The sequence below is a fragment of the Zingiber officinale genome, chromosome 7A (assembly GCF_018446385.1).
Source record: "Zingiber officinale cultivar Zhangliang chromosome 7A, Zo_v1.1, whole genome shotgun sequence".
NCBI classification, from domain to species: Eukaryota; Viridiplantae; Streptophyta; class Magnoliopsida; order Zingiberales; family Zingiberaceae; genus Zingiber; species Zingiber officinale.
Genome location: NC_055998.1, coordinates 346,224 through 365,489, shown reverse-complemented (window position 1 = coordinate 365,489; position 19,266 = coordinate 346,224). Strand labels below are relative to the sequence as shown.

At 45.9% G+C, this 19,266-nt stretch overlaps 1 protein-coding gene across 1 annotated transcript; it reads left to right on the top strand.

The window, feature by feature from the left end:
• Nucleotides 1-16,091: 16,091 nt before the first annotated feature.
• Nucleotides 16,092-18,796, top strand: LOC122000616 (stomatin-like protein 2, mitochondrial). Its single transcript, XM_042554991.1, has 7 exons — nucleotides 16,092-16,281; nucleotides 16,373-16,619; nucleotides 16,741-16,890; nucleotides 17,523-17,592; nucleotides 17,685-17,762; nucleotides 18,364-18,455; nucleotides 18,578-18,796. Exons 1-7 carry the CDS (start codon nucleotides 16,136-16,138, stop codon nucleotides 18,659-18,661), a joined length of 867 nt encoding a protein of 288 aa, XP_042410925.1. The 5' UTR covers nucleotides 16,092-16,135; the 3' UTR covers nucleotides 18,662-18,796.
• Nucleotides 18,797-19,266: the final 470 nt, after the last annotated feature.

The window sequence follows — 19,266 nt, the reverse complement described above, 5'->3', positions numbered from 1 at the left end:
TAAACAAGTATCAACTCTCATATATTTATTTTACAATTCAAGAATATAGTACATACATTCAATTACCTACTTTACATGCTTATTTTTGATATTATGATTATCACATGATTGTTGTAGAGGTTTATTTGCAAATACACTTAAGATAATTTGAAAAATATATAAATATCAGTCAACAAAACAGTAGTATTTCTCATAGACATAATTCCAGATCAAATAAATGGAAGCAAGTACAAGTAGCTTAACCCATGACAAGTCTATCCACTAAATGTTCACTTAAAACTACTAAGAAAGTTTTTGGGCAATTCTTTGTTGAGCCACCGACGATCTATAAATCGAGAAGGAGGTTCTTAAGGTATGATCATGTCCGAATCAAGAGTCAGTGGACGCTGGGCACGTGGCGCTCTCCGCTGGATCCTCGAGTGCTCCGGCGAACCTGCAACAAAACCGAGCCGGGAGGGGTGTCCCGGCGACGGTCCTCCGACGCTCAAGTCAGGTAAGTGGTGGAGAAAGTGGCTGCCAAATTCGTATTCTGCGTACCTTTGGCGAAGTAATAGCCTCTTTATATAAGACGGAGAAGGAACTGATGCACGCCCACCGAGGTGCGTACGTGTCAGCAACCCATACCACGGTATGCACTTGTCAGAGAGCTTACCTGACACCATGCTGCCATAGTCCGAGCATGTTCTTTGATGGGACGGCAGGACCACCCGTTGTCAAACTAGAAGTATGGCACAGCTATACGACTTGACGGCTGTCAGAAGATGTCCCCGTCTTTTACCCACCGTCTGACTGGGGTGCCCGGCCCGCCGAGCGGGCGATGAACGTCGTCCGGACGGCCTTGATTCTTTGCGCCGTCCGGGCGGCACCTCCTTCCGCTCGGTCATTACGCACTGCTTTATTTGAGCGTCGGACCCCTGGTCCCTACCAGGGTGCCTTTTACTATCAGATTTCCCTTTCTTCTGAGTCCGGTCGGCTCGCCCTTTTCCGGCGAGCCATTGGACCTTGTGACCTCCCCTCAGCGTTGACTCCTTATGGGGTTCCGGATTTTTACCGCCGGATCACTTGCCTTCCTCTCGAGTCTAGTCGAAGGAGGCAAAGTCCGACTGACTGGACTGCCGATCTGTCGAACAATGATCATTGCCTTAGGCCGCTCGGCCAGGCATAAAGATGCTCCTCCGTGCGGCGATATCTGTCTGTCCGGCGACACTTTGTCCGTGCCTTGTATTTTCTGGGAATCGATGTCCGTTGTTCTCCCACACTACCCATCACGTGCTCTGCGCACGGTAAGGGGAGCTCATTAAATGCGGCTAGTAACCGGCAGACACGTGGCGACCGTGCATTTGTCAGAGTATGGCGGTTACGTCACTTCCGATGGGACAGCCGCCGTTTGAAACGGACGATCCGATGACAACCTCGATATCGACGACCTGGATCGGACGGTGGAGGTTGCTTCCGGGCGGTAATATAAAGCTTGCGGCTCCGCTTCCGCCGCCGCCTCGCTGCTTCATTCTCCTCCGGCACTTCTCTGCTCGTATTCTCTTCCGGCAACCTCGCCCCTTGGTCGATCATCTTCTTTGTTTGTAAGGCCTTTTCTCTTGTTCCCAGCGCTTTCTTCTTTTTGTTACCTGTTTCCTTCAATCGGCTTCTGCTCCATTCTTTGCTCACCCCTTCCCTCGGCATCCTATATTCTCGTCCCTTGACCATGACTAGCACTTCACAGTCGACTGGCGGCGCTCCAGGTCTATGGTACACGACCATGGAGAGCCGTTTTGATGAGGAAGACGCCTTGCGTCTCGTCCGGACTTATGACCTGCCGACCGACCACCAAATAGTGTTAGCCACACCAGCCGCTCGGCCTCATGAACCGCCGTCCGACACAGTGCTTTTCTTCCGAGACCAATTTCTGGCCGGACTGCGTTTTCCACCTCACAAATTTTTCTTAGAAGTCTGCAACTATTTCCGCATTCCGCTCGGCCAGGTAGTTCCCAACTCTATTAGGCTGCTGAGCGGAGTGATAGTTTTGTTTAAGCTGAACAACATCCCCTTGGACCCAAAAATATTCCACTACTTTTACTATCCCAAGCAAGCCGAGTGGGGTACCTTTGTTTTCCAGTCTAGGATAGGCTTCGTGCTTTTTGATCATATGCCGAGCTCCAACAAACATTGGAAGGAGCATTTTTTCTATATACGTTTTCCCGAGCGGCCGACTTTCCGCACCAAGTGGCAGACGGCTATGCCCGCGCAACCGGAGCTCGGCAAGTTTAGAGGTGACGCGGACTATCTCCATGCAGCCGAACGGCTAGTCGGTCAGCGCTATCATATTGACGAGATGCTCCTTCCGGGAGTAATGCATATATTCGGCTTGTCTTCTATCCCCGCCGATCTGCCCTACAGCATGAGTAAGTTTCCTTGTCTTCTCATTTGTTTTGTTCTAACTGATTTATTTTTTGTTTCTGCAGCGGAAGTCATGTGGCGTGCCAAGGCTACCGAGAAGCTCAAACTGAAAGCTGCTCAGATTGAGGAGGTGACGAACAAGGAGGCCGCCGAGCGGGGCCTTGCTCCATCCGATCCGACCGGTGGAGAAAGTGAGGGGGCACCAACTGTCCCCGAAACCTCAGATGTCCCTGCCTTTCCCAATGAGGCCGCGGGTGACCTGGAACCTCCTACCGAGGCTGAGGTAGGGGGTCGTTCGGCCGATGATGTGCCGCTATGCACTCGGAAGCGCCGAAGACCAGAATCTGCCCCTGCCTCTGCCCCTGCCTCTAACCTTGATGAGCCACTGCCCGAGCGGAGCGCGGGCGCACCGGTGCTATCCGGGACGGTTTCCCTCGAGAGTACCCCAACTCCTCAGGGCTCTCCGAGGGCCAGCTCGGAGGTGCCGCCGTCCAGCCCTTCCAGAACTTTGCGCCGTATCAGGCGTATGGGTGAGCTGGGCCGTCCGATAAGGCCGCTGCTTCTCAGAGCGAGCCGAGCGGCCAAAACTTGATAAAGACCGTTCTGCGCCTCCCCTCAGAGGCGTCCATGGCTGCTGTTGATCGGCCAGTGGTCCCCGAGCAGCAGATTACTCTGACGGGCCCTCTTGCCCAAGCTTGGATAGATGCTCGGCGTCGCATAGCCAAGATGACTCCCGGGCAGCTCGGCGATAGCAACCTTCAACAGGCCACCGGGGTATGCTCTCCTTTCCTTTATTTGCATATTCGAATTAGGTTTCTAACCTGTGGACATTTGTTGGTAGAACTGGGTGGAGCAGATCGCTATTAGCAATCGATTGGCCGAGCTGGAGGACGAGTTGAAAAAACAAACCGTTGGGGGTAACGGGCAGTCGGCTGCCGCTCTGGCGAAGGCCAAAAAATCGCTGGATGCCGAACGGAAAAGGGCTAACGATTTGGCGAGCAAAGTCGTTCGGCTCGAAACGATGATCAAGCAACGAGAGAAGGAGCTCAAAACGGCGACCACTCGGAAGCAACAGGCCATCAATGATATGGACCGTATGAAGGTGGAGATCAGGGGGTTGGAACAACGCATCAAAGACTTGGACGCCCTATTGGCCGCCGAGAAGGAGGGCCGCTCGGCGGATCTCCAAAGATTCGACGGAGATCTGGCCACGCTCCAAGCCGCCAGCGATGCCGCCCATGCCGCGCTCAAGGAATACCAGGAGGGGGAGTCGGCCCGCTCTGACGAGGTGAGGAAAGCATTCCTTTGTTCGGAGGACTTCGGAGAGAAGTTCACTGACAAGATATCCCTCACGTTCGAGGAGGCGATCAAGGCGGCGGTGGGATATCTGAAGACCAAAGGTCACCTGTCTGCCGAGTTGACCATCCCCCCCGAAGATATAGCGAGCGTGATGGACACCATCCCCGACGCTCTCTTTGATTTTGATGTCTGAGGAGCGTTTTTATAAACTTTTTTGTATTCCAGCCGTTCGGCCCAGACTATCTCTGTAATGACTTTTTTTAGCTTGCGTAGTAGATGATCTTCTGTTCCTTTCACCTTTTATTGTGGCAAGAACTTACTAAGTATTCTTTATAACCATTCCGCTCGGCACCTCGCTATGCCAGACAAGCGAATTATCTTTAATGTCTCATTACGCGCTTGATCAGCCGCTCAGCGCGCAAACTTGTTCGCCTCTTTAATTCCGATTAACCATCCTTTGCTCGTCTCTTGATATTTATCGTCGGTGGTCGACGGCGCGGTTATTTATAGCCGGTCGGTGCGGCTCTCGATCTTTAACGACGGTGCTCGTCGGCGCGGATGTTTATAGCTGATCGGCGCGGCTCTCGATCTTTAACGACGGTGCTCGTCGGCGCGGATAATTATAGCCGATCGGCGCGGCTCTACGGTTTAACGTCTGGGCTAGACGGCGCGGATATTTATAGCCGATCGGCGCGGCTCTACGGTTTAACGTCTGGGCTAGACGGCGCGGATATTTATAGCTGATCGGCGCGGCTCTCGATCTTTAACGACGGTGCTCGTCGGTCTTCCGCTCGGAGGGTTTATAGACGCCGGCTCGTCTCTACGGTTTAACGTCTGGGCTAGACGGCGCGGATATTTATAGCCAATCGGCGCGGCTCTCGATCTTTAACGACGGTGCTCGTCGGTCTTCCGCTCGGAGGGTTTATAGACGCCGGCTCGTCTCTACGGTTTAACGTCTGGGCTAGACGGCGCGGATATTTATAGCCGATCGGCGCGGCTCTCGATTTTTAACGAGACGGCGCGGATATTTATAGCCGATCGGCGCGGCTCTCGATCTTTAACGACGGTGCTCGTCGGTCTTCCGCTCGGAGGGTTTATAGACGCCGGCTCGTCTCTACGGTTTAACGTCTGGGCTAGACGGCCTTCGAGGCTAACTCCTTACCAGGTCGAGCGACCTTGGCCTTCATATCCCGCGCTTGAACAATATTTATACCCGGCCGAACAGCACGGGTCATTCGCTTGCGAATCTGATCGGCCGGGAGGCTTTCACTATTCGGGTGCTTGGCTCGGATAATCCATATGCCCCTTTTACCCAAGAACGTACTCCTGGCCGAACGGCTCAGGGTCTACTTCGAGCATTTTGGCTCGGATAATTTTATCTCCGTCCGAATGGTACGGGGCTTCCGTTTTTAGAGCGTTTGGCGCCAATTTGATCCGTATACCTCCGGCAGAGCGGTTCGGGGTCTTCGTTGTCGAGCCCTTGGCTCGGAAAACCATATACCCGGCCGACCAGCTTAGGCCTTCGCTTCAGGCAATAACCTCCCTCTATCATCCTGAACAGCGCAGGGCTTTGGTTTCCTTCCTGTCACACTAGTATGCAGCCCGGCCGAACAGCTCGGGGTCTTCGATTTCTAACGCTGCTTATATTCTATAAGCAGCCCGGCCGAACGGCCTGGGGTCTTCGGGTTCGAGCTCTCGGCTCGGATACAAACCTCCCGGCCGATCGGCTCGGGGGCCTTCGGTTTACGATGATAATGCCTTATATTCGCTCTTTTGACTTTTCATCTCTGCATTTCAAGTATTTAGTCGAAAAATGAAATACACAGGGTGATTTACAGTGATACACCTTTCACCCCGCCCGGTAAGGCTGGAGGTGGTTCGCGCTCCACGGCCTATCTAGCTGCCGTCCATCCTCGTCCTCCAGATAATACGCGCCCGAGCGGAGCTTTTCGATGATTTTGAAAGGGCCTGCCCATGGAGCTTCAAGCTTGCCGACGTCGCCGACCGGCTTGACTTTCTTCCAGACAAGATCGCCGACTTGGAACGATCTGGGAATTACGCGCCGGTTGTAGTTTTGCTTCATCCGCTGACGGTATGCCATCAGCCGAACGGACGCCTTTGCCCTCTCCTCTTCTACCAAGTCCAGCTCCATGTTTCTTCGTTCGGCGTTGTCATCATCATAGCTCTGGATCCTGGCTGACTCAACGCCGACTTCGACCTCACCGCCATATACCAAATGGAACGGTGTGACTCCTGTCCCTTCTTTTGGCGTCGTTCGGATGGCCCACAAGACGCTCGGCACTTCATCCGGCCAACTCCCTCCCAAATGGTCGAGCCGAGCGCGCAGAATACGAAGAATTTCCCGGTTGGCGACTTCAGCTTGACCGTTGCTCTGAGGATAGGCCACGGACGTGAAATGTTGCTCAATGCCGTAGCTTTTGCACCAATCCTCTAACATCTTCCCTGTGAACTGCCGCCCGTTGTCGGACACTAGTCGGCGAGGATGCCGAACCGACAAATGATGTGTTGCGGATGAATTTTTAACCATTTGTTCAGTGATCTTTGCGCCTCGGCCTCCACCCACTTGGAGAAATAGTCGCCGCCACTAGTATTCCTCTGCCCGGTCGCCATCGGAAATGGACCCACAATATCCATTCCCATTGATCAAACGGACATGAGATGGTTGATGCCTTCATCTCCTCGGGTCGGTGGGAGAAGTTGTGATACTTCGGCATGAAAGGCATGTAGATACCTTGTCCGAGCGGCATCTGTTTGTAAAGTTGGCCAAAAGTATCCGGCCAAGAGGATCTTCTTGGCCAATGAGCGTCCGCCGGATGACCCCGCATGATCCTTGATGTACTTCCCGGAGGATGTAAGTGAGTCCTCCGATTCAGCAAAGGGCGCGAGAAAGCTTTCTTGTAAAGCTGATCTCCGATGAGTGTAAACCGACCGGCTCTTCTTCTGAGGAGCCGGGCTGCATATTCATCGGATGGTGTGGTGCCCGAACGGAGGAATTCTATAAGAGGTGTCCTCCAATCACTTGGAAACGCGAGGCCTTGCATCAGGTCGACATGCGCCACCAGCAGCGTTTTTTCAATTGGTTGCTGAATGGCGACCGGCGTTATTGAGCTCGCGAGTTTGGCTAATTCATCGGCCGCCTGGTTCTCCGTTCGTGGGATCTTCTGAATAAGCACCTCTCGGAAAGTAGCTTTGAGTTTTTCAAAGGCCTCAGCGTAGAGTTTGAGCCGAACACAGTTGATTTCAAAGGTGCCGGAAAGTTGCTGAGCGGCCAACTGTGAATCAGAATAGAGTGTCACCCGACCTGCTCCCACATGCCGTGCTGCCTGCAATCCGGCTATGAGGGCCTCATACTCTGCTTCATTGTTAGTAGCTTTGTAATCTAGCCGGACGGATAGGTGCATCTTTTCTTCCTGAGGTGAGAGTAGTAATATTCCGATCCCACTTCCAAGCCGAGCGGAGGATCCATCCACATATATTCTCCACATAGCTTCCGGCTCTGGCCTTTGCACTTCGGTCACAAAATCAGCCAAGGATTGGGCTTTAATCGCCGAGCGGGGCTGATATTGGATGTCAAATTCACTTAATTCTGTCGTCCACTTGATAAGCCGTCCGGACGCTTCTGGATTCAACAGCACTCTTCCAAGTGGACTGTTCGTCCGGACAATAATGGTATGAGCCAAGAAATACGGTCGCAGGCGCCGAGCGGCTAGAACTAAAGCAAAGGCCAACTTCTCGAGCCCAGTGTAACGAGATTCAGCATCTTTTAAAATGTGGCTTAGAAAATACACCGGCTGTTCTTCGCCGTTCGCCCTCACAAGTGCTGAGCCTACAGCATGCTCAGTTGACGACAGATACATATAAAGTGACTCACCCCCGACCGGCTTGGCTAACACTGGTAGAGAATTAAGATATGTCTTCAACTCTTCAAATGCTCGGTCACATTCTTCATCCCACTGGAATTTAGTAGCCTTGCGCAGGATCTTGAAGAATGGCAGGCTCCGGTCGGCGGTTCTGGAGATGAATCTCGATAGAGCGGTTATCCGACCGGTCAACCTTTGCACTTCTCTTGTATTTCTTGGGGGCGGCATGTCTTGCTGGGATTTGCTTCGATTCCCCGCTCGGTCACTATATACCCCAAGAAACGCCTCCTTTGGCTCCGAGCAGGCACTTTTGGGGATTTAGTTTGACTCCATATTTGCGCAGTGTTCGGAAGGTTTCTTCCATATCCTTGAAAAGATCGGCCGCTCGGACGGATTTGATAAGAATGTCGCCCACATAAACTTCCAGATTCCGCCGATCCGCTCCTTGAACACCTTGTTCATCAAGCGTTGATAGGTGGCTCATTCTTCAATCCGAACGACATCACATTGTAACAATATGTGCCATCAGCAGTTACTTTTCTTGGTCTTCCGGGCGAGCGGTACTTGATGATATCCTTGGTAAGCGTCAAGCATGCAAATTAGTTTCCGTGGAGTCCACCAACCCGATCTATCCGGGCAGAGGATAAAAATCCTTGGGGCATGCCTTGTTTAAATCTCGAAAGTCGATGCACCCTCCACTTGCCGCCCGGCTTGAGACCAAGACTACGTTGCCCACTGCATCGCACTCGCGATGTGGCCGGCCTTGAGTTTTTCCACCTCACTTGGGATAATGGCATTCGCCACTACAAGTCCTTTTTCTCCGCTTCATCGCCGGCGTCCGGTCGGACATGCAATTCATGTTGCGCTAGGCTCGGCGAAATTCCGTGTAACTCATGTGTCGACCAGACGAAGACATCATGATTTCGTTGGAGGCATTGAATCAGCTTCTCCTTCGCTTCTCCGGATCGAGGCGATAAAGTCGTGGCCTCCGATCGGGTCGGATGGATCTGGACTTCCTCCTTTTCATCATAAATTAAAGCAGGAGGTTTCTCGGTTATGGCGTGTACCTCAATTCGGGGCGCCTTCCGAGCGGAACAAGCTTCTGCTCGGATCATCTCTATATAGCACCGCCGAGTCGCTAGCTGATCTCCCCGCACTTCTCCTACTTTGTCCTCCACGGGCAACTTTATCCTCTGGTGGAAGGTTGAGACAACCGCTCGGAATTCGCCGAGCGCCGGTCGTCCCAAAATGACGTTGTAGGATGAGGAGAGTCGACCACCACGAAGTTTATTGTCCCGGTCCTCTGAGCGGCTCTTCTCCCAGTGAGGTGGCCGCCGGATTTGTCCGACCGGCTGAACTTCGTTGCCAGTAAACCCGTAGAGCGGGGTCGTCATGGGCAACAGCTCGGCTCGATCAATTTGCAGCTGATCGAACGCCTTCTTGAATATGATGTTGACCGAGCTCCCGTGTCAACAAATATGCGGTGAATGGTGTAATTTGCTATTACCGCTTTAATGAGCAACGCGTCGTGGGGCACTTCTACTCCTTCTAAGTCCCCGGTCCGAAGTGATTCGCCCACTTGCCCGCTCTTGGTCGCAACCACCGCGTGGATCTCAGTGACGGACGCCCGCCTTTCTCGGTTGGAATCTCCTCCCCGGCCCACCAAGAATAACGTTGATCTCGCCGGAAGTATTGCTCTATTTTCCTCCTCCCGAGCGGACGGTCGTGACCGTTCTCGGACGCCCGTGATTCTCCCGCCGGATCGGTGCCGTCGGGGGCTGATGCCGCCTCGGCGGCCCGCGCCATGAGTCCCGTCCTCGCCGCCGATGGGAGGCGACCGTCGTTCGGAACAGGATTGGACACAAAGGGAAGGCTTCGGCAATCCCTCGTGTTGTGCGTATCCGTCTGGTGGAATTTGTAGAACATAGGGGTCCACCTCTTCTTTGGCTTGAGCAGCCCACTTTGCACGTGCGATCCGACGTGAGGATTGAATTGCTTCGGCTCTGCTGAGCGGCGTGCTGTTTCCGCTCGGCATGAACAGGTGCCCGCTCGGTAGGAGTTTCCTTTTTCCGAGCGGCTTGCGCTTCTTCCACATTTATATATTCGTTGGCCCGATGTAGCATGTGATCATAATCTCGGGGCGACTTTCGGATGAGCGACCGGAAGAAGTCCCCATCCACAAGGCCTTGCGTGAAGGCATTCATCATCGTCTCCGATGTGGGGATATCCATCGCCACTTGGTTGAATCGCTAAATATAGCCTCAAGCGATTCTCTCGGCTCTTGCTTGATGGCGAATAAGCTGACACTTGTCTTTTGATAGCGCCGACTACTGGCGAAGTGGTGGAGGAAGGCCGCTCGAATTCCTTGAAGCTCGTGATGGATCCGTTCGGCAACCTTGAACCACCGTTGAGCCGATCCAGAGAGGGTGGTAAGGAAACTCTACACTTTACTCCATCTGTACGAATGGAGCGTGGTTGTATTATCAAACTTACCAGATGATCATCCGGGTCCGTTGTTCCATTGTATTCCCCGATCGCTGGAGGCACGTAGTGCTGGCAAAGGGTCTTCAGGATAACCTCCGAAATTGGCGATTGATCCGCTGGGAGGAGTCCCGGGGAGCTTCCCTTTCCTTCATCCCGCCTTGGCATTTCATCCGAGGAAGATCCTCTATCTCTTGTTGACGTGCGAAATAAGGCTCGATGGAATGCGACGGTGGCTTGAGGTGCTTCCGCTCGGCCACCCGACGCAGATGTTGCTTGTTGCTCCGGCCGCTCGGCTGATGCTTTTTGTTTTTGCTCCACAAGTTTGGCGGCCCTCATCTCGACCAGAGCGTCGAGTTCTTCTGTTGAAAGCGCCACCGTGTGTTGTCGTCCAGCCTCGTCCATTGTTCCCGTTCGGATGCAGGAGTGTTCCCACAGACGGTGCCAATTTGATCCTGTCCGAACCAGGGGTCAACGAACGCTGAGGATGTGGCGCTCCCTGCTGGATCCTCGAGTGCTCCGGCGAACCTGCAACAAAACCGAGCCGGGAGGGGTGTCCCGGCGACGGTCCTCCGACGCTCAAGTCAGGTAAGTGGTGGAGAAAGTGGCTGCCAAATTCGTATTCTGCGTACCTTTGGCGAAGTAATAGCCTCTTTATATAAGACGGAGAAGGAACTGATGCACGCCCACCGAGGTGCGTACGTGTCAGCAACCCATACCACGGTATGCACTTGTCAGAGAGCTTACCTGACACCATGCTGCCACAGTCCGAGCATGTTCTTTGATGGGACGGCAGGACCACCCGTTGTCAGACTAGAAGTATGGCACAGCCATACGACTTGACGGCTGTCAGAAGATGTCCCCGTCTTTTACCCACCGTCTGACTGGGGTGCCCGGCCCGCCGAGCGGGCGATGAACGTCGTCCGGACGGCCTTGATTCTTTGCGCCGTCCGGGCGGCACCTCCTTCCGCTCGGTCATTACGCACTGCTTTATTTGAGCGTCGGACCCCTGGTCCCTACCAGGGTGCCTTTTACTACCAGATTTCCCTTTCTTCTGAGTCCGGTCGGCTCGCCCTTTTCCGGCGAGCCACTCGACCCTTTGACCTCCCCTCAGCGTTGACTCCTTATGGGGTTCCGGATTTTTACCGCCGGATCAAGGTACATACCCTCCTTCTCGTAGTTGCCGAAGGACTCCATCAGCAGAATGGGTTAGAGTTCCTATAATACGTTCAGCAAATTTATTCCCAAATTTGAGGGAGTCTAAGTATTGTCGGCGTCGACTTTCCCAACGCTCCTTTTCACCTGCCTTATAAGCTTGTAGTTCTGATTCAAGGCGATATGCTTTATCTTTGAAATTAGCCCCCTCTGTTTTAGCACGTTCCAAATCCTTGGTAAGAAAATTTATTTGAGAATCTTGTACTTTCAACCTCTCTTGTAATTGCAATAAATCAAAATCTTGGGAGACCAATTCTTGAGCTACGTCCGGAGATCTGGAGTGTGAAGTTTGAAAAATTTTCAAAAGAGAGGATCTGAGGTTGGCATCTGAAATAGCCTTATCCTTCAAGGCCGCTTTAATTTTCAATTTAGAGTTTAAACTCTGTATCTATAGTTCCAGTGTCCTCTTTTCTCCTTCTCGGACCTGTAGTAGCCTCCACGAGTCGGGAAGCTACCACTTATGGGGCGGATTCAGAAGTAACTATACATATGACTGAGCAGGCGGAAAATACTATTTCCCAGTCATTCAACCTCCTATAGCTTTAGTTCTGCCCCCAGCCGGTAGAATGGTTGTACCCCCGATCGGTGAGGAGATCGAAGCCTCAGAGGCTTTGGATTTCGCTCTAAGAATTAGAAGAGGCAAGCGCTCCGAACCTCTAAGTCGATTCGCTGTTCTACGAGAGCGACCTTCCTCCTGACCCATAACAAGTATTACCATCAAGGAGCCTTCTAGAGAATCCTCCCAACCAAAAAAAATTTGTTTTGCAATTGCCTGTTCAATGCCTTCTGCTTTGGTGATGTCATCTATCGCTCCAGCGAGCCCGAATGGAAGCGACTCTATTCCCGAGCTAGAAGCGTCTACAAATCCAGCCTTTCCTCGGGTGCCTCCCAACTCTAACCATTCGAAAGAGATGGCGCATCAAACCGGTATGCTACAACTGCTGAAGACTGGTGATTACGCCAAGTCCTTAGAAAAACTAAACCTACTAGAAGTTAACCGTCGCACGAATTGTAGCATGCTTAAGGTACACATTTTACATTTGTTGCTTTTACTTCTATACACAATCCACTGATGTAAATAGTTCTTTGTATAGTTATGGTCAAAACACATGCACATTCACACCCCAATTCCCACACTGGTTAAACGGATCGGTCAACTATTGTAACAAATCACCGATTTGGAAGTGTATAGAAGTCCCTACCCGAGCGGCTAAAGAAGCTAAAGCAGAAGCCACTCGGGCTAGAGAAGAATGCCTCTTCCAAATAAATTTAATCGTTGTGCTCCGTGAGGAGCTCAAACTTTCTCGTGTACAAGTGTTCTCCCTTCAAGTCGCTTTGGATGAATCCACTCAGAGGGAAAAATCGTCACAGTTCCAACTTGTCTCTCTGGAGGCTGGCTGGGCCGAGCTCTCTTCCAGGCTAGCCGAACAGGAGGCCTGACTTGCTGCCTTAGATAAATATGTATCTGATCTGCAAGGCCAGCTAACATAGGTTGATGGAGAAGTCGTTACCCTTCGTAGCAGACAGCGAACGCCATTCAGAATGAAGTGAAGATGATGACTCTGTTGGAAGACACCCAATCGGAGTTAGCGTCTTATAAAGCAAATGAAAAAGAACGACGAAAGGCTTTCAAAGCAGATTTCCTAAAATCAGAGGAATACTCTGATCTACTACTTGCTCAAATTTTTAAAAGACTAAAGTGGGGTTTCGAAAGGGCATCCCACCAATTCTCTAAGGCACGATTGGTTCCGTTAGACACCAACTTAGATTTCCTAGATTTGAAAAAAGTGTTGGAGGAGTTGCCTGAGTTTGAAAAGACTTTGAGTAGAAAAATTTAACTTAGTTAATCTATGTACAGCTCTCTGTCTTTTGCCGCCCTTAGGGCTTTAAGTGTTTGGAACTCATATAAACTTTTGCCTTATTTGACTCCTTTGAATTATATAAGCTGATGTGTCTATATGTCTACTGTTTAATCAGTGAGAAGATACCGCGTCTTGCTAGTAGATTGCCTCTGCCTTCGGGAGTACAACACTTAGAAAAATTTGCACCGTGCATAGTCTTAACTTCCACTCGGGAAGGTTGAACCCTCGTATTTAGTTAGATGTCTTTAATTAGCTTCCGCTCGGAAAGGTTGAACCCTCATATTTAGGAGGATGTCTTTGATTAGCTTCGGTTAAGGAAGGTTGAACCCTCGTATTTAGGAGGATGTTTTTGGTTAGCTTCGCTCAGAAAGGTTGAACTCTCGCATAGAGAATGCCTTTGGTTAGGTTCCGCTCGGAAAGATTAAACTTTCGTATAAAGGATATCTTTGGTTATCTTCCCTCGAAAAGATTAAACTCTCGTATAGAGGATGTATTTGGCTAAGTTTTGCTTGAACTTTTAATTTAGAAGAGGTGAAAATGAAAAATAAATGATGTATTTTTCTTTTCAAATAAAAAACACATTTAAAAAGTATGGTTAAATTTCGTACGGAACTTTTTGGCTTGGAAATTATTGATTCGGTTAAGTCAATCTCGAACCTAGGTTTTCGCAAGTAAAAACATTCGGCAATAATTGTACGGAATGATTTAATTTTAAATCATCAAATTGAACTAAAATTTTATTAAAATGGAATTAGCTGAATCGAATTAAAAATTAATTATTTTGTTTAATCTGAAAATTAAAAAATTTTAGTTTAAAAATTAAAATTAAATTAAATTAATTGATATTTTTAAAAATTAAATTAAATTAAATTTCTGAATTGATCGGATTAAATTTTTGAAATAAATTGATTTGATCCATTTGTTCAGTTTAATCGTATAGTTACACACCTCTTTTCGTAAGCCGACTCCAAGAAAGACTATATTAAAAAAATATTATTCGAACATTTAATTTAGGATTGATGAAAATGAAAAATAAATGTTGTATTTTCCTTTCCAATATAAAAATTATTTATTCTATTCCGATATAAATTTGAGCAATGGAGACAGCACGTTAGTAAACTCGGCCCATAATTAACGCTCTGTCAACTTACATATTGGGGTCAGCAACGATAATAAGGAAGATTAGTGGATTTTAAGGAGGAGCAGCTGGAGCGAGCGCAAAAAGAGAGAAACCAAGAAACCATCAATATTTACAAAATTTGTTATTCTATTTTGATATCTTATTTTTAAAATTAATCATTTTAAATTTGATATTCTAATTATAAATAGGAGTGACAACGTATACAATCCAAACTTAATAAAAAAAATAGATTAGGATTAGATTTTATTAAATTTAGTTTGGATTCGGTCAACTTGATTGACATGATTAATAAATGGATCATATTCAGATCAATTTAAAATGATCTGATTACAATATACAAATCTATTTATAAATATTTTTAAGTTAGATTCTAGTTGAGTTCAGGTTAAAATAAGTATATTTTAATAAAAGGGGTCTTTTTAGGTCGGATTTAGATTGAATTCGGATTAAGATGAATATATTTTTACAAATGGATCATTTCGGGTCGATTTCAAGTTGAATTTAGATTGTGGATTATTTCAAGTCTGATTCAAGTCAAACATAAATAAATAAGTCGGATTTGAGTTAAATAATTTAACTTAAAATATTAATCAGGTCAAATTTAAATTTTAATATTCCAATCAGTCAACCTATCAACTCGAATCCGTCCATATGAATTCGACCTGTATTGCCACCTCTAATTCTTACACATAAATAATATATCTTTACCCCAATTGCTTAATTCTAGAGTGAAATAAAATGTAGGGATTCATGTGCTGTCTCCAGCAATTAGCCTATATATTTTCCATTGTCGCAATGATCGTTAAAGTGATGAGCTCTGAGAAGCTTCCCGAATACTCAACTACTTAGTTGACATAGTTTACTTTTCGTGAGTTTAATTTCCATCCTAAAATTTAACATTTAGACATATAGAAATAGTACTTCCATTCATACATAGGGTTTTAATCCTTTTCCTGAGATTTTCAGCATGAATTAATCACTAATTGAAGGATAAAATGAGGGCAGACAGCACAAAATTGAAACGGTCAAAAGAGATGCAAGTTTGGCGATCCCATGGATGGCTCCTCTCCCATTACAACATATATCTTGTTTGGACCAACCACTTCCGCCAAAAATAAGGAGTACGGATCCTTGGACTGTTTTTTACTGTTCAGGGAATAATCCCTTTGTATTTATTAGTAGGAATGGATGGTTCCATCTATTTTATAAGTAAGGACCAACTATTCCATCAATGAATATAAAAAGATCATCCCCTAAATAAAAAAATCAGCCCAGCAAATCTCCCTTAAAATATAGGTTACCCTTGGCCGCAGTCGGCCGCCAGTACTTGTAGCATACACCTATCCTTTAACGTCACCTTAGTACTACCAGCCTCATGAGTATCAATTCTATGTTTCAGATTATCCTACAGCTATAAGCCGCGACGCTGAAATATAAATTTGGATCTTATCGCAAAGGATTTTTAAAACATAAAATAGTTTTTCTATTTTAATATATAAAGTTGGTGTGATTGTTTTTTTTTCAAATAAAAATGATATGAAAAAGTTTCCATGAAATTTTTTTTTATGAAAGTCTTGTCTCTAACATTTGATTTAAATTGTCTCTTAGATATATATTTTAAATTTTAAAAGAAATTTTCGTAAGTTATATATATATATAAATTTTTTTTAAAAAATTATTATCATTTTTAATATTCTTTTCCTAACTTATTTCCCAAGAAACACCATATTAAAAATTATTATCATTTTTAATTTTCTTTTCCTAACTTATTTCCCAAGAAACACCATATTAAAGAGTATCATTTCGGAATATTTAATGGGTTTGGTTTTCGTAAACAGATTCTAAGGCAGACGTAAAGAGGGATGGCGATGCTGCTGAAACGCCTTCCGCTCCGCTCCGCCGCTGCAGCTGCCATCGAATCACGCTTCTTCCTCCGCCCAGCAGTTCCTTTAATTCCCATCCGCAAGTACCGAAGCGACCGCTCTCCCGACGACTTGCCCTTCTCAAAGTGTGACAAACCCTCTCCCTTTTAAGACCCTTGATCTGCAAGTTTTACTTAGATGTGATTGCTAAAGATGGATAGCTTGAATTTCTCTTAGGTATGAGCAACAGCGGCTTCCTATCAACTGGGGTGTTCTCATCGTGCAGGAAAAGGAGGTCTATGTCGTGGAGAGGCTCGGGAAATACCATAGGACCCTAGACTCTGGGATTCATTTTCTTATCCCGTTCGTCGACCGAATCGCGGGTGTGCACTCCCTCAGGGAGATGGTGATCCCCATTTCCTGCCCGTCCGCCATCACCAGGGACTATGTCAGTATCCTCCTCGATGGGGCTGTATCTGTTAAGGTTTGTCATCTTTTTTTTTAATCTGAGATTTTCGAGTCAGCTCTCGTGGTTGTAATGTTATTGGCCATTTGTAATTTTATTTAATTTATATGTGTTTTTGTTTCTGCTGTGAGTATTTTAGATCATCGATCCGATCCTTGCTTCCTATCGCATGAAGAACCCAATAAATACATTAATCCGGCTGGCAGAGGAGATTACGATTAGTGAGTTGCAGAAGATCACTTTTGACAAAATGTTTGAAGAAAGGGATGCTCTAAATGAGAAAATTATGGTGTGTGTTTCTTTTTCTTCCTATGTACTTTCATCTCTCGTGTGGCAAAAAATTGCATTCCTTCTGGACCTAACTATAATTTTTCTTTGTTGTACTTTTGTTGGATATTTGGATGAATGTTTTTTGCTTCCTCCATACTTGTGGTATTTTGCAGTTGGCTATATGCTCTGCAACGCAAGGAAGCTTATTTAGTTGAGATTCATGGCTTTCTACATCACACTATTCTTTGGAAATGCTATGAAATTTCATGCCTTCACAATCACATCTACTCATACACTTTGCTTTTTTTTAATAAAATCAATATTTATATAGCAGTTCCCAACATGGTCTTAACTTCTGAATTAATTCATCCATAGAACTAATCTTAAAGTTTCTACATTAATATTTTAAGTTAGAACTTGATGCTTGGTTGTTTCTTCAATGAACTGCTTTATTTCGAGACTTAAAACATATATTATAGAGATATTTGGGTAGCATCCTTCTTTGAGCTGAAGTAATTTTGTAAGTGTAACCTGGTAATAAGTCCATACGATAAGCCTAAGATTACTAGCAGTGCAGTTGTGCTCCTGATTGCAAAACTTTAATTAATAATTTTTTTGCTTCATTTTTATCCGTGTTTGTCCCTTTCACAGAGAGCAATCAATGAGGTTGCTTCTGATTGGGGTCTTAAATGTCTGCATTTTGATATCAGTTTTGATATTGGTAAGTTGAAGGATTTATTTGTCTTTTATATTTGTGCTGATATTAGTTTTTATTGTTTTCTTTTATAAATATGTATTGCCTTCTTTCTGCAGGGGATATATCTCCACCACCTGAAGTGATGCAAGCTGGAATAGAAAGCAGAAAACGTGCTCAAGTTCTTGAATCTGAAGGTATTTCTGTATTATGTTAAATAATGTTCTTCATCGCAAAATGTTGTTCATAGCATGCCATTTTAGATAGGTTTATGAACAATTAAAGTTCATATTGTCAAAGTATCAACTTTGTTAGATCTTTGAATTATTTTGTCTGCCATTTATTCAATTTCAAGTAATTTCAAGTAAAACACTGAAAACTTATATTTAACGGGAGAGAGACAAGCTCCCATAAGTATTGTGGATGGAAAGAAACATTCAGTGATACTACAATCAGAAGCAGCGATGGATCAGGTTAATAGGGCAAAAGGTACTTTTAATAAGTTAACTTTACCCTATTTTCTCATATGAACTAAGTTATCGTGCGATATTGTAAGCAGTAATTTTATGATTTTATTGCCTTTTTGAAAAGAAATATTCTTTGTGTTCTATTGTTGTCATAAATTTATAATAAAAGAACTTTTAAATTTTATCAAAACTCAGACTTGACATTGGATGTAAAACTTGATTTTGTACAACTGTTGATGTAAGGATTCTCTCCTCTTTTTTTTTTTTTTAATATTTGAGATTCGACATTTATTAATATTATAAAAGATTCACTTCATTCTCCACTTATTAGGAGAAGCTGAAGCAATCCTTAATACGGCTAAGGCAATTGCTCAAAGTCTCGAGATATTGTCACAAACCATCAATGCTCAAGGTGGTGCAGAGGTCAGATTATCTTTTCTCATCACATTCAGACTATGCCAAATATCGTGTCACTTAAATTTTATTCTTATAATTTAAATTTGATCATTTATCAGAATTCTAAAAACGGGCTTTGTTTATCTCAGGAAACAAGACAAAGAGTTCTTGAGCAATGCGTCCAAGCAATGGTTCACACTGCAAAAGCGGGGACGTATAAAACCAAATTTTAAAATAGTTCATTGAAATCCTGTTGCATGTAAGAGTTTTTTATTTACATCACTTCATCTCTTTGCATAGGAAACTAGCCATCAACTTCTGTGGATCTTAGAATTTCTTTCTCTATTATATATTTTGTTATTGCAATATTCAAGCAAATCTTCCATGATAGCTTATGCAGTAGCTATATACAAGTAAAATGATCGTACCAATCTCAACTTTAGAATGTCTCATTCAAGAGCAATGAATCTGGAAGAGTTTGTGAACACGAGGAAATAAAGAAGGGGTTTAACCTTCCCAAGCGGAAGTAAGTCATTTGGCGGGATTTATCTAGGTTTGTCATGCTTGTATTTTACTTGTTCTTTTCCACAAATATTAAATAAAGAAAGGAAAAATGTTAGATAAAGTTTCTAAATTGCGCTTTTCATTTTAATCCCCAAGTGAGGAAGTCTTAAATACCATACCATCTAAACTCACTTGAACCATTCACCCATTAATAAATAAATAAATAAAAAATCCTTTTTCTATCTAATCCATCATCGTAATCCTTCTAGAACAATAACCTTTTTAAAATCTTAGGTTAAGTTGCAATCAATAACTTTTTTAAAATCTTAGGTTA